The sequence below is a fragment of the Populus nigra genome, chromosome 15, assembly GCF_951802175.1.
Source record: "Populus nigra chromosome 15, ddPopNigr1.1, whole genome shotgun sequence".
Taxonomy (NCBI): domain Eukaryota; kingdom Viridiplantae; phylum Streptophyta; class Magnoliopsida; order Malpighiales; family Salicaceae; genus Populus; species Populus nigra.
This window is the reverse complement of record NC_084866.1, coordinates 5,416,467-5,432,274: the sequence shown is the minus strand read 5'-3', so window position 1 is coordinate 5,432,274 and position 15,808 is coordinate 5,416,467. Positions and strand designations below refer to the sequence as shown.

The 15,808-nt window shown below is 31.7% G+C and overlaps 2 protein-coding genes across 2 annotated transcripts; one reads left to right on the top strand and one right to left on the bottom strand.

The window, feature by feature from the left end:
* Positions 1-879: 879 nt before the first annotated feature.
* Positions 880-1,640, bottom strand: LOC133673945 (oleosin Ara h 15.0101-like). The gene has a single exon (XM_062094887.1). It carries the CDS (start codon positions 1,423-1,425, stop codon positions 1,021-1,023), a length of 405 nt encoding a protein of 134 aa, XP_061950871.1. The 5' UTR covers positions 1,426-1,640; the 3' UTR covers positions 880-1,020.
* A 10,328-nt stretch (positions 1,641-11,968) lies between these two features.
* On the top strand, positions 11,969-15,278 carry LOC133674125 (serine/threonine-protein kinase Aurora-2). The gene is made up of 9 exons (XM_062095112.1): positions 11,969-12,127; positions 12,369-12,485; positions 12,739-12,885; positions 12,973-13,068; positions 13,302-13,397; positions 13,501-13,597; positions 13,793-13,910; positions 14,169-14,241; positions 14,960-15,278. Exons 1-9 carry the CDS (start codon positions 12,092-12,094, stop codon positions 15,059-15,061), a joined length of 882 nt encoding a protein of 293 aa, XP_061951096.1. The 5' UTR covers positions 11,969-12,091; the 3' UTR covers positions 15,062-15,278.
* Positions 15,279-15,808: the final 530 nt, after the last annotated feature.

The following is a 15,808-nucleotide window of genomic DNA, read 5'->3' as shown; positions in this document are numbered from 1 at the left end:
GATACACAATAACGAGTAAGTCAACCATCATCATCGAGATCACGAAGATCAGCAGTAACACGTCGACCATCATGTAATAATTGTCCAACCTAATATTAAGCAAATTCAAATTATTAATCCATAAATAAAATGCAACAGTTTTGACCAAGCCCATAGAAAGTAACAAATACTTACAACATTTTGAATCTGGGGTGCATGTGGTTCATACTCCATCTCCTCACGTGAAGGAATTCATGCTGGGTTTGGTATAATGATTTGACGTGTTATATTCAGGTATCAGCTTATGTATTCCTCTTAAAAAATTATAGGATACACCTCCCTAAAAAATAAAATATTTACATGCATCTCACGTCAATAAATACTAGAAATGATGAATCATTCATTTGTAATTGGCATGTCTGTCCAAACAATTAATGGAATGCAACTTATTACTCGTATTTATATTACGCGGGATGTGTTGCTAAAATTCAAAGTTGCTGAAAGTCAAATTATCATATTACATGGATCGGGAAATGTATTCTGCAATGTCTTGAGACTACTTGCAGTGTTTTATTGATGTTATACTTTGTATTTGGATGAGAGCCACCAAAATGCCTACAACTTGCAGTTCAATTTCATGTTTCGAAAGGTTTTTTTTTTTTTTGGAGAAATGACTGTTCTCTAGAACTAGTTGGTGCATTTCTTTCTTTGAACATCGCCATCCCAGAATGTCCATGGAGTGACGTTCCGCGTATGATGCAAAGCATCATTCTATAGCAAGGTAGAAAGATGCAACTTGTTTATTTTAGGTCCAAGAGGCCATCCCATCATCCAACGCAGTTTTTCATTTTTTAACACAATTTTTAATTTCTTCCTTTTTTTTAAGAGAAAAGCAAGATCTACACAATGCAGCTTGTTTTTCAAAAGCAAAAGACATACTACATAACGAGGAAAGTGACAAGAAAAGCATAACACACTGCCTACCAAGACATGAGCAGAAGCCACGTACGCCAAATCACATTATACCATTAACCCAAGCAATTAAGAAGTTTGAGTAGCTTCTTGAGCATTTTGTTGCACGTACTGACCATACTCTTTAGCCTTTTCTGCTATCTTCCGTGTAGCATAATCCAGCCTATCAGCACCAGGTGGATGCTTACCAGTCACATAATTATATGTCCACAGCAATACCATTATAGCAGCCAACCCACACCCACCGGAGAAAAAGAAGCCAGAAGATACCAAGAAAACAACCATGGCTGCTGGGACCAAAACCGGACTACACAGCACCAGAATTGGTGTAGCCACGATCAAGGCTATAACTGTTCCAGTCAGAGTCAACCCGGACAACACCAACAGTGCTGCACCTATTGTCCCTGCAGTCATAAACTTTAGTACTGCCTTGCGTGAAGTTGGTTGTGCTGATGATTGCTCGTACCTCGACATGACTTTCTTTCTTGCGTGGCACGCACTCACAAGAATTTAAAGACTGGGAAAGCTAAGAGCAAGCGTTGCTTCTTCTTTTGTAACCTTCTTCTTAAATGGAACGAGCTAGTATGGTATTATAGGGAGGGAGAGACAAGGAACGTGGCGGGGAGTGAAGGTGTATCACCTCGTGAAGTGTACAAGAGGGTATGGTGTGGTGGTGTCTAGAAGATGGTGTGGAGATAGTAGGTGGTCGGTCGTATGGAGTGTATAGTGGCGTGGCGGGGCGTGGCGTTAGTCTGGGGATTGGGCAGCTTTGCATGGATGTGAAATTCATGAATGCCTGACACGTCTCAGAGTGAGTGGCTAAGAATTGAAATTTTTGAGAAGTCCAGCCTGGCCTGTTCATAGATTAATTAACAAGCCCGTTAACTTTCTACTGTTTATGCCCATGTACCCTTTTTTACTGGAAAATAATTTTTTTAAAAAAGAATAAATTATGAAAAAATAAATTTCAGAAAAGTAAATTATTTTCTAATATTTAATAGTATAATAAAAATAAGTTAAAAACACTTTCTAGTATTTGGTTATGTTATGGAAAACTTATTAATGTTTTATTAATGTTTTATTTTTCTCAAGTTTATTAAAATAACGAGGAACAAATCTTACAAATTAAAAAGTTGAATGAGAATGAAATTGAAAAAAAAATATAATTTCATAAATTATCTCAAATAAAATAAATAATAATCAAAATAATAGAGATCAAATCTAAAAAATAAAAAAAATAAAAGATGAAGAAATTAAAATAATAATAATTAAAATTTCATAAATTATTTCAAATAAAATAAGTAACAATCAAAATAATGAGGATCAAATTTGATAGATAAAAAAATTTCAAAAAAAATGATAAGGGAAAAACAAATAATAATTATAAAAAGGACCAAAGTTAATATAAAAATTAAATTTTAAGAGATGAAATTGAAAAATAAATATTCAAAATAAAATATATATAGCAATCAAAAGTTTGAGGATCAAATTTGATATAATCAGTAAATAATATGACATTTCTAAATTTTTTACAACTTCCGGAAAGTGTTTTCCGCCCAAATTTTCCAGGAAAACACTTTCTTGGAAACCAAGCTAAATTTTTCTTTGACTGGAAAGTGTTTTCCGTTGACCAACTTTCCTAATGACAAACAAACACAGGAAAGTTTGGAAAGTGATTTCCCGAAAACCATTTTTCGAGAAACAAACATAGCTCTAGTATTCTTTTTCAGTTGGGGAAATAACTATTTGTTAGCAACGTCTATGACGTGCCATATTTGATCATGAACAAGAATAAGAATAGAAGGAATTGGAGAACTTGGTCCTTTTTTTTGGTATTTTAATTTTAATCTATTTTTTTTTATTTTTGGTTATTTTATAGAAGTTTTATTTGTTTTTAATTTTATTATTTAATCTTAATTTGTAATATATATTTTTTTCCAATTTCATTCACATTCATTTGATTTTTTTCATTTTTTTTGTTAAATTGATTTTTCTTTTCAATTTCACCATCAAATAAAAAATTATTTATATTTCTGATTTCAATTAGGGTCCTCATTCTTTTAATTTTGTTTTTGGGTCATTTTGTTAAATTGATTTTTCTTTTTAAGTTCACCCTTCAATCAAAGATCAGATTTATTTTGCATTTCAATTTTGATCCTCATTATTTTAATTTCTAAATTTTAATCCTTTTGTATAATTGTAATTTTTTTTTCAATTTCTTCCTTTAACATTTAATTGATTAAGAATTGGGTTTCATTGTTTTACTAGATAGGGTGCTTCCAATTTAATGACTCGGTCATGGATTTGAAAAGTTAACGCGAGTTGACAATAACTTTTTTTTAAAAAAAAAAGTTTTGTGATTTTCATTGTTTTCATTCTATCATGTTATCTTGGTCTCATAACTTGAGTTATGTGTTTAACGGGATAATCTGGGTTGACTCGGCCTTGATTATCGGGATTATAGAGCTGTCATACTATCTTGAATTGACTTAAACAAAAACAATTTATCAATTTCATCATTTTGTATTTAATGGGCTAAGAATTGAGCTACATCATTTACTCCCATTTGAAAAAAAAATTCCTAGGTTATTATGATCAATTTTTTTAAATTTTGTTCATGTGCTATAGTTGCTTTTTTTTATCGTTTAATTAAAATAAAACCAGCTTATTGACCCATTCAGGTTTATGATCCAAGTTGTAGATTTGTCTTCCTTCTTTGAAACACATTTGTGGCATATGAGCATTATTTTCTACGGAGAAAATTAGGCTCATAGTGTAGGACGGGTCCATGACTAGTAAGAACACTAAAAAGAAATTTTGATATATCACTTGCTATTGATAAATAATAATAATAAAAAATGCGAAACATATAACATGAGAGGGCCATCCATAAAATTTATGGTTTTGACTCCATAAACATTTTACATTTTTCCAAATAGGTTATTCTTGAATATACTCAACCATGTGATTGAACATCTAAGTAGTATCAACTCTTAGGTAAATTTGTTTTGAGATTTTTTTTTAAATTAGAATAGTAAATTAAAAATATTGGTGAATAGCAGAACATAAAAAAGAATTAGTGAAATGACATAGTTTGTACATGCCGCGATTGAGAAACGTGATATTTATAGCTTGTTGCTATTTAGAATGGAAACATTTAAAAAAAAATGAAATGTATAGGAGTGAGGAGGGAGAAAGAAAGAAAAAGAAAAAGAAAGGACCTTAATGACACACCAAAGCTTCGATTATAACATTATTGGTACCATAAAAAGAGATCTCAACATGACAAACCTAATGACATCAAAGATGGTCACCAACGGTGAACCGAGTAAGCCACACTTGTCACCCAAAGGTGACAGGTTGATCACTTTCCTTTGGTGGCAAGTGTGGCCTACTCGGTTCACCGTTGATAACCATCGTTGATGTCATTAGGTTTATCATGCTGAGATCTCTTTTTTTGATACCAATAGGGTTGTAATTGGAGTTTCGGTGTGACTCTGAGGTCTTTTTTTTTCTTTGGTTATCTCTAAGGGTGAGCATTTCCGGTTTGGTCCGGTTTTGAGTCAAAATAATTAACCAAACCAAAATTATTTTTTTTGAAGTTTTTGAACCGAACCGAACCGAAAACCAGTTTGAACCGACCATATTTGGTTCGGTTCGATTCGGTTTTTTTCCCTTCCAAACCAATTTAAACCGAAATTATTTCAATTGATTTTTTATTCTGATTTTTTTCACTGACCATATTTTTTCAGGAATTCTATCTTCGTCTTGTTCTTAATTTCACATATCTGTGTTTATTTTCTGAGAAATCTTGACTTTCTCAACATGGCTTTTTCTTAAAATGGTTGGGCATGTATAACAAACAAAAGGAAAGAACAGAGGTCATTTGACTAGAAAAAAAAAACAAAGGGAAGATCAAAAGATAGTTTACATAGATCCTCATCTGCTCATCATCCATCGAGTGCCAAACTTTATTTTGAATTTTTGTACTCACAATACCAACATCAAGGAGAGCACATAAAAGCCTTTTACTGGTTCAATATGATAATCTTTTTTGGTTACATGTGCATGAAAAATTATACAATAATTACAGGATTGTGTGAGAAATAAAAAGAAGAAGGATAAAAAAAAATTAAAAGCAAAAATAAAGAGGATACGTCTCCTATAGGAGGAATAAAACAATTAAAAGTAAAATTACAAAAGTGAAGAGGGTGGCGTGCCTTTCAAATAGGAGGAGCATGGAGCAGAGCTTAACAAATAAAGGAGCATGAAGGAGAATCCAAAAGTAAAGATACAAGGAGCAAATGGAAAGGAGAGATGGAGAGTTGCAGAGAGCAAGGGAGGGGGCAACTAGGTTTGTTTTTAGAGGAAAACTAATTTAGGTTTAGGGTTAGGAAAACATGCTATTTATACCTGTTTTTTTTTAAGTGTTGGCTTGGTTGAACCGGTTCGGTTCGGTTTAATCGGTTTAAACTTTAGAAACCGAACCGAACCGAACCGGAATTTTTTTGTAATTTTTTAATCGGTTAATTCGATTTTTTTCAATTCAGTTTTTTTGGTTATTTTTTTCGGTTTTCTTGGTTTAATCGGTTGTTCGGTTTTTTTGCTCACCCCTAGTTATCTCTCCTCTCTCCTGCCTATTTCATAATTTCTTTTTGTAAATGTCATTATTCTAAATAACAACAAACGATAAATCTCGTGTTTCTCAATCATAACATATACAAATTATATTATTTTGTCAATTCTTTTTTCATGCCATATTATTTCACCAATATTCTTTTTTTAAAATATGATAATAAGCCAAAAAAATTAGCCTAGTTTTAAAGGCAATGATTATTTTGGAAATAAAAAAACATTACTCAGCCAATGAAAACTGATACATTTATAATAATACATTTTACTTGGGTATACATATTAAGACCCCTAGATATAAAATCAAATGATCCATTCCTTTTTAAAGCTATCTAGAGGGACCTGGCTGAAGACGTTGCCTAACTAGATCATTTTAGGTTAACTTAAATCCATCCCTTACCTATCCTCCTCATGGATGCATTATATACATGTATGTTTTTGGAATACATGGCATCTTTTTTATAGTGTTAAGAGTTGTTTTCAGCAAGAGGATAAAGTAGAATTATTAAATGAAAAGAAAAAAAATAAAAGGCAACAGGGTTTTACACGGTGCACATGCATTGCCTTGATTCATTATGAACTTCAATAGTCTATATTTTTTGGTTTTTAGTTATCGATTTTTCTCTCTCTTTGATTGAGTTCTTTTGTGGCCAATTGATGGTGAATTGTTTATAGTATTTTTTAATAAAGGGCAAGATTAAAAGTCAGGGTCCAAAGTGAAAACGGTGAGGAAAATGTGTGGCAATTTCAGAATTCACAATTAAAGTTTGCTTTGGCCTTCATACTTTCCAAATGATTGGTTTTCGGTCTTTTTGTTTTTGAAATTTAGATTTTGTTCCAAAACTTTACTTTTCTTATTTCTCAATCCCTAGTCTGAGAAAGGAGAGAGGGAGTCATCAGATTCTAGTTGTAAAGAGAGAAAATCATCGTTGGCACTGATTTTATCTATAAAGGGTTGTTCCTGGTTTCAATGGGTTCCATTTAATGATGAGATGTTCATTAAGATGTTCTTTAACATTCCTTTTCCTAGAGATGATAGATATGACCTTGAGAAGTTTTTTGAATTTGAGTTGATTTTGTGTTTCTAGACTGATTTTAGGGTTATTTAAGGTCATAAAGGGGTTTATCAAGGTCTTTAGAGTTTTTCTTTTCTAAGTGTTTTGGGTAAAAAATTGGTTAAAAATCAAATTTTTAAGCATAAAGTCCTCATGGTCTAATTTTCTAGTGACCTTTTGGTCATCGAAAACTAAGTGAACAGATAACATGACATTTGCCATATTTTTTTTAAAAAATAAATATCGAACAATGTGTTGTCCATAATTTAATATAAAAAAATATTAAGAAGCTTGGCATGTAGGCCCACACACTTGCCGAACTTTTTTTTCCTCTCCCTCTCCCCCCCTCCCTCTCTATGCATTTATACTTTGATCAATTCAAACAGATTGACAACAATAATGTTAGTCTTTATTGAATGTTAGTCTTTATTTTCAGCCCAACGCATTTGCTCTAATTTTTATTTCATTAAACAATTTTTTTTAATTGATACAAAAAGAGTTCAATTTGCATGGTTGTCTCATGATTAAACAAAGAATAGTTTCAAAGATAAAAAGTTATTAAATTCAATGGGGTGCATAACTAAGATCGCATGCTTGAAAGGTTTCATCACTTTAAAATCCTTTTCAACTTCCAACTTATTTTCATGCGTAAACAAAATTATCCAAAGTCATTTTGGCATCATTAAATCACAAATTTAAACCAATTCTAAAACAAGACATTCAAATAATTTCTCTACCTCTACAACATAGCAAGATTCTGCCAAAATAGGGAAACTTATCCCCTTGAAATTCCTCCTATTTTTGTTTTTGCACACTACATTTATAACATCTTTGTTTAGCTTTATTAACAAAACAATGAACCATTCATTTTTCATTTTCTCCTTGTGCAAATATGCAACAAATCTTAACAATTAATGTTCTTACATCATTGTCACAACAATAATTTCACCCTACTAGTTACAATCCATGATAATTTTCATTAACTAATCAATTTGCCAAAAATATTCTTATGGCCAGCCTTAAATATGTTTCATTTTCCAAATCTTTTTCATTCCAATTTCTTCATGGTTCCACTCCATTAACATCCACACAACCAACAAGCTAGCTTTTTATTCATTCAACATGCTGACATATAATGTTCTTTTCTATTCTTACACCATAATCATTCTTTCTCTCATACAAAAAATACAAAATTCATCCATAATAATATTCATAACAAGAATACATTTCACCATTACATCTTCCATGAACGATAACACCCACACAATTCCAATTTCATCAAAAAATGAATTTAATCAAGTTTCCTAAATTTTGCCGAAACTAGCTATAAACTCAAAAAACAATAAGTCATCTACCTTAGATGATATTTTCAAACCCAATAGTCAGAATATAGACCTTGGAGACTTGCACAATATATCTCAAACTCAAAATGATCCAATGGTTAAATCTCCCTAGATTGGAATAAAATCGAGCTAACCTGAAAATTGACGAGCTACTTTTCAACATGCACAAAACCTTGCTGGAGAGTTTGTTTCCCATCCCCACCATCCAGAATGAAGAACACATCCAGACGCACCATATATCGAACAATAGATGTGATCCAAAGATGGAAGAGAGAGTAATTGACCAGCGACCGAAACTGCCTTGTAGGGTGTTTTTTTTCATATGAACTAGTCGACCTCTTTACTGTTTTAAAGGCAATTTTTTTGTAAACTACAATTTTATCCCTCATTGATACCTTTATGTATTTTATTTTTCACGTAAACTATCCGATTTTTTTCTTACATGCTAGTCTTTACTAAACTCTGATTGAGCTGAGATTTTAAACCAAGGTAGGAAAACATATTAATAGACTTCATATAAAATTATACCCTGATCCGATGGTTGGATTGAGAGCTCTGCTCTTTAGTGTAAAATTGGTCGGTTCATGATTTTTTGTCAATAATCCAAATTTTCTTATTCAATCCTTATATAAATCATATTAATTATCCCTTTAAACCCTTAGGGTCATTTTATTATTATGAAATATATTTATTTTAAATTTTTCACCTTTATTTATTTATTTATCAAGCTTATTATTGTTTCAAGGCAACGTCACTAATTTTTAACCATTGATTGCACCATCAATCCTGCCTTTTCATTGCACTATCCTTTCTTATAATTTATTCTTTATTATCTCACTTATTTCTTATAAATATTTTATTATTTTTCTTATTATTTTATCAATCGAAATGCGTTATCAATTTTGTCATTGTTGTGAAGTCTAAACCAAAATTCATTTTATGAAGGTCATCCCCTCTATTATAAATCATAATTATTGTTATTATCATTCTTTATCTATTCGTTCTTATCTCAGTTTCCATCTCATCAAAATCTTACTACTTTCAGTCTTATGTTTACACAAGAGTTTACAATTTCCCTTAGTAACACCTAAACAACATCTCACAAACCTTAACAAAAGCATATCTAATCTCAAACTAATCTTTAATCATTCAAAAAAAAAACCCAAAAAATACCCTAATTAAAAAAAAAACAATAACTCTGAGTCTCAATCTATCTTTTCTAGTAAGAAAAAGGTTAAAAACACCTTAATCTCCCATTGTCAAATGAAATCTATTAACACTAAGATCGACTTTTTCTGTTATAGGATTAAGGCCAAGCAACCATTTTCTCTCTCCTTCGTTGTTTTTCAATGACATTCTCTTTCTTCTCTCAAACTTATGGACTAAAGCTTGAACAAAATTGAAGTTTTAGAACAAAAAATAAAATCCCCAAACCTTTCGAACCAAAATGAAAAAACAGTCTTTAAGGACTAATTTCTTTAAATACACACGCTTCATGTAAAGTAAAATAAAAACATCATATTTTTTGTTTCATTGCTAATTTTATCCCCTGAAGTTCTAATTTTTTAATAATAAATTTGAATTTTATTTTGCCAAATCGAATATCAACATAACATCAAAACAATTTTTTGAGGTCGCAAGAACCCCATAGGAAGTTATTAAGAAAAATTATCTACCCTAAACTCTAGTAAATGCACTATTTAAGATTGAAATTGAAAAAAAAAATATTTATGACCACATTAGAAAACCCTTCAAGGACCAAAAAGAAAAAAAACAGAGGAAATTATTAAAATGCATAGTGTTTTCATGAGCACTATTAGTTTTTTTTTTAATGTTAAAGTTGTATATTTTTTAAGAGAAATTATTAAGTTAATTATGTTTATCCCAACATCCATAAAATGGATCAATAAATACAATATATAAAAGATAAAAATAATGTCTTTCCACCTGAGGATATATATGTTTTATGTGACTTTATATGTATATAGGGTTTATTGATTTAATCTATGAATGATGTGGTAGATGAAATTTATCAAATATAATTGGAAAAACATATTGAACCTTAATTAAAGGAGATTTAAGATAATCTATGGGAAAGAGATTACTCTATACATGGAAACACTAATAAAACAACAATCCTAAGACTTTTACGTCTCCTAAATTACCCACAAAAAACACGAACATTTAAGAAAAATATAGCAAGAACGTGGACATTTAAGAAAAATAAAAAAGAACTTAAACACTAGTAGATCTAAACTATCCAACACCTCTTATAATTGTATCCAAATCCTTGACTTCCATAATATCAAGATTCACTATCTTCTCAAAAATCAATTACGCAATTTTTATCACCACCTTTGATCTTAAAATCAACGCCATAATGATTATACAAGGTAATTACAATTGAGCCTCTATAATAAGCATATATAACATAAACACCCACATTAATCGAGTGTTTCCGTTCCAATTTAGATATGGGTGTTGAATCAACAAAATCTAATTTTAGAAAGAAAATCAAACATTTATAGATATAAATTAAAGGCTAGTTCAAAAACTAACCTCGTGTGCTCTTCAAGATTCAAGGTATTCTAGAGAAAGAGAGTAAAGGGTGGACGATGATGAATTTAATAGAGATTGCATGATTATTGTGTTGTTTTTCTATGTTGGTTTGGTTTTGCAGTGGTATGTATAGTAATATTAGGTTTTGATTATTGAGTTTTAATTTTGGTGAGACTTTGTATTCATTTAAAAAGAGAAGAAATGTGTGATCAATTGATTTTCAGTGACTAATTATTGTTTATATGTTATTATATTTTAGGATAGATTTTTTTTTTGAAATTTTAGTTGTTCAAGAATGCAAGCTATAATTTATAAATATATAGAGGCAAAATAAAGTTGCAAGTAATCCTTCTGAGGCTCGCATAAATTTTGCCAACATAATTTACAAATAGATAATGATATTTTAATTTCAACACTTCCTAACAATTGTCTCTTAAGACCCATTATATTTTAATAACAATTGAATTCTTAATTTAATTGATCAAGTTGTTTATCATTTTATATATCATAGGACAAGCTATTAAATCTCATATATATTAAATTGTGTTTGTTTTAGAAGTTGAGATTGAGTTTTATGTATAGAGTCCATCCAAAAAGCTAAAAAACACAAGAAAAACTAGCTTTTATGGTTGAATTTTGTACACAATTGGATTGTACCCAAACTCAATCTCAACCACAAAAACTAAAACAACTACGATCTAAAACCCAAAACAACCACAACCTAAAACCCAATGACATATTTAGTACATAGTAAAAAGCATTCTAATTAAACAAAAGCCCGTTATTTAGTACGTAGTAAAAAACATCCGAACTAAAACCTACGGGCCTCATTTGAAAATGCAAGTCAACCAGTGTTTTCAGAAAAAATAAAAAAAAATTTGATTAAAATTAATTTTTTTATATTTTCAGATCGTTTTAATGTGCTGATTTCAAAAATAATTTTTTTAAAAATAAAAAATATATTATTTTTATATATTTCTGAATAAAAAATATTTTGAACATAATTATAACAATTCTCTCGAACATATAATAAAAGTTGAGTGTACAAAAGACTGCTGCTCGATTATCTTGGAATCGATCCAAGCACAAAATAACATGTTAGAAACTTTCAAACTCACCTCAGTAGTTATATTATTGAGATGGCTCTTTTCAAAAGATTCCCCGAAACAGTGTCGTTTTCTCCTTTGTAGTCAATCAAACCAAATATTTTTTAGTGCTATATCTCACGTTTCTTTTTTTAAAAAAATCTCAATCACGTGATCGACCCTGAACATTAGACTATCTTTTCCAGATCCCAAGTTGGCCAGCCATCTGCAAGCGCTCCTCTATGTAGTAGTAATAATAATAATAATAATAATAATAATAATAATAAACCTCACAAAAGGACAAAATAATTTGAAAAAAAAAGAAAAGGAAAAGGAGAGGGGATTGGTCTCCGTACTAATTCGACCGTTGGAAATAAAAGTGCTTAATGTGAACCCTCATTTTTGTTAATGTCTCTCGGAAAATCTCTCTCTGAAAAGCACTTCTCTCTCTAAAAATCTATTTCTAATGGCGATTGCTGCGGAGGCCCAGCCCCAAGAGAAGGTAATTTCTTGTAAAGAGTTTACCTTGATTTCAAAATCTAGGGTTTTTGTTCTCTTATCGCGTAAAGGGAGAGAAGGTAATTCTTGTAAAGAGTTTACCTTGATTTCAAAATCTAGGGTATTTGTTTTCTTATCGCGTAAAGGGATCGGTGCTCTTCTTGGTTTGTTTCTTTGATTCTTTTTATGGATCAAAGATATAATTAGGATTTTTAATTGTGGGTTTTTCTTAAACTTTGGTACAGGCGAGAACAGATGTATCAGGGGCGGAGAAGAAGAGATGGACGCTTAACGATTTTGATATGGGAAAGCCACTTGGGCGTGGAAAGTTTGGTCATGTTTACTTAGCCAGAGAAAAAAGGGTGAGTTTTGATTTCCAGGGATCAAACCCTTTATTTATTGTTGAAATTCGTGCTTCTTGATCATGAATTGGACTTATTTTTGTGAATTTATTTGGGTTTTCTTGTGTTAAAATGAATTTTTCGTTTTGGGTTTTTCAATTTCTGGGTTAGCTTAGAAACTTTGAGGAAATTAAAAGGATTTTGTTTTTGGGAATTGTATTACAAGTGGTTGCTGTATAATCATATTGATCTTTTTTCATGTTTGCTGGATCAGAGCAATCATATTGTGGCTTTGAAGGTTCTGTTTAAGAGTCAGTTGCAACAGTCACAGGTTGAACATCAGCTCCGTCGTGAAGTTGAAATTCAGAGTCATCTTAGACATCCCAATATATTGCGCCTTTACGGTTACTTTTACGATCAGGTGTGCTCTTAGGATCCTTGTATGTATTTTTGAAAGTGCTTGGTAAACTTGACTGATTTGTGTTTTTTCAAACTGAAATTATGGCAGAAACGAGTTTATTTGATATTAGAATATGCAGCCAAAGGTGAACTCTACAAAGAATTGCAGAGGTGTAAATACTTCAGCGAAAGACGTGCTGCTACTGTGAGTTACTTTTGTGTCATCTCTTTCATTTATCTTCAGTTTACTTGTGCTATCACTAATATCCTTTTGCCAGTATGTTGCTTCAGTTCATTTTTCTTTCAAGTTCCTCTTTTCATTTAATTGCCAATCAAGCATTTTTTTTAACTCAAAATTAGATTTTTCTTTATCCAGTATGTTGATTATGTGATTACTGATTAGAAGTTATGTTGGTGTGGATGTGGTAAACGTGGCAGTATGTTGCGTCATTAGCCAGGGCACTGATTTATTGTCACAGCAAGCATGTGATACACAGAGACATCAAGCCAGAGAACCTGTTAATTGGTGCACAGGTGAAATAACAATTATCCTTGAATAGAATTTCCAATATGTTATAGATGATTGATTAAATTTCAAGTGCTCATAAATAAAGCCAACATTGACTTCTGTTATCAGGGTGAGCTCAAGATTGCAGACTTTGGTTGGTCAGTGCACACTTTTAACCGCAGGCATACGATGTGTGGTACATTGGACTACCTCCCACCAGAGATGGGTATGTATGTAAGCCACTGGATTTAAGCCAATGGAGATTCCATTTTCTGGTTTGATTTCAGTGAAGGCTTTCAAATACTGTTTGGCTGAGTGAAGGAAATGATTTTTAATTAGTCTTGAAAGAGCTCATCCCTAGCAATAACTTTATCTGATTGCTTCCCAAAAAAACTGTTCTTGTATTCTGTTAATGGTGCAGTGCAAAGTGTAGAGCATGATGCTAGTGTTGATATATGGAGCCTGGGTGTTTTATGCTATGAGTTTTTATATGGCATCCCCCCGTTTGAGGCCAAGGAACACTCAGACACATACAAAAGGTAAGCATGAATAAGAAAAATGAAAGATAATGAAGAAAACTGCAAATTTGCTTCATTCAGAATACATAAATTATTTTTTCCAATTTAAAGGCACCGAAGGATACTGCATGATTCTCATGGTTAACATTGCTCAACTTGCTAATTGTTTTTCTCATTAAGAGTCTCTTGCTTCTTTGCTTTTAAATTTATTTCTATATCATTTTTTCTGTAATGCTCTTTTTTTCTCTGAGTTGCTACTACTCGTTACCTTATAAACAGGATTGTGCAAGTGGATCTGAAGTTCCCTCCTAAACCAATTGTCTCTTCTGCTGCAAAGGACCTTATTAGTCAGGTGAAAAATCATTTCTTGCATTTAACTGACAATGGTTGTTGCATCTTCCATAATAGAACTTAATTGGCATTTCAACTTTAGAACTTAGATAACCCAAAAGAAATAGGAGATGGGGTTGGTGGAAACAAGGGGTGGATTGCGAAGTTGAAAACTGTGATATATATGCAGAAAGCGACAATGGTTGTTGCATCTTCCATAATAAAACTTTATTGACATTTCAATATTAGAACTTAATAACCCAAAAGAAATAGGAGACGAGGTTGTAGGAAACAAGGGTGGATTTGCGGAATTGAAAACTATGATGATATATATGCGGAAAGGGAAAGTTACATGTAAAATATATAGTTAGTAGTTCATGTTGAGTGCAACTACTTAATTAGACCTTGCTAGTAGAATTAATCAATTGTGCAGGAAATAATATCATTTTACCGCTTTTGGGAGGAAACTGTTGAGAGTAAATGATGTGTATGCAGAATTGAAAACTGTGATAATATGTAGAAAACGAAACTCTCATGTAAAATATATAGTAGCAGTTCATGTTGGGTGCAACTACTTAATTAGACCTTGCTAGTAGAATTAATCAACTGTGCAGGAAATAATATTATGCTATCACTTTTGGGAGGAAACTGTTTTAGAGTAAATGCACCTTGCGTCTAGCGTGCTTGTGACTGTTCTCTCTCTCTTTTTTTCCTCTTTTTTTTTCCTCTTTGATCAATAGATGCTTGTCAAGGATTCTGTTGAGCGACTACCGTTACATAAGCTACTTGAGCATCCCTGGATTGTTCAAAATGTTGATCCCTCTGGCATCTTTAGGGGTTGAATTGTCTTTATAAGATGCTTTACTACTTCAGGGGAATCAATGTGTGAGATTTTGGAGAAGAACATGAAGAACCTTTTGGCAAGGTCTATGAATTTGTGAAGAACCGGATCACAGTATGACTTGTATGAGTTAATTGCCCATGTTGTCTCCAAGCTCTGGTGAACAAAAAAACATTGGTTTATTATGTTAATATAGAGCCCATACTCTTTTCTTTTAAGATCTTCCATTTCCATTTCGAACAATGCACTTTCTGCTAGACCATGCCTGTTTTTTTTCCTTTCAATTTTCAAACAATATGAAACAATGGTTGCAAAACTTTATGGGGCCTCGCTCTTTTTGCGAACTGTTCGCACAGCTTTCGATTTGAAGCATGTAGCAGTAATAACATCTCTCTCTCCCTTGTGGATGATGGGGATGGGGATGACAATTGACAAATCAAATTCCCAAGTCGAATATACTATCAAATTAATAGATAACTATAGCTAAATGCAGTTTTCATAGATTAAAATCTTGGAAAAATATAAATCAATTAAAACCAAGGCTGCATATGAGAAACAAACAGAACAGAAAGCTACCCTCTCAAGCAAACCTTTTTTTTTCTCACAATTTGTTTTTTTTTTTTTGGTTATTAAAGAGTGTTTGCACGGGCAAGTGGCCGCTGAAGAATATGTAACATGACAAAGAAATAGCAAGGATAAAATCTTAAGATTTCCTTAGGGATGACAATTTTATTCGAACGACTTAATA

What these genes read in the sequence shown, in the direction of transcription:
- LOC133674125 (XM_062095112.1), top strand. Translation starts at nt 12,092, where the DNA reads ATGGCGATTGCTGCGGAGGCCCAGCCCCAAGAGAAG. An exon ending in AGGCCCAGCCCCAAGAGAAG is followed by an intron (nt 12,128 to 12,368) that starts GTAATTTCTTGT and finishes ACTTTGGTACAG; the next exon opens with GCGAGAACAGATGTATCAGG. An exon ending in GCGAAAGACGTGCTGCTACT is followed by an intron (nt 13,069 to 13,301) that starts GTGAGTTACTTT and finishes TAAACGTGGCAG; the next exon opens with TATGTTGCGTCATTAGCCAG.
- LOC133673945 (XM_062094887.1), bottom strand. Translation starts at nt 1,425, where the DNA reads ATGTCGAGGTACGAGCAATCATCAGCACAACCAACTTCACGCAAGGCA.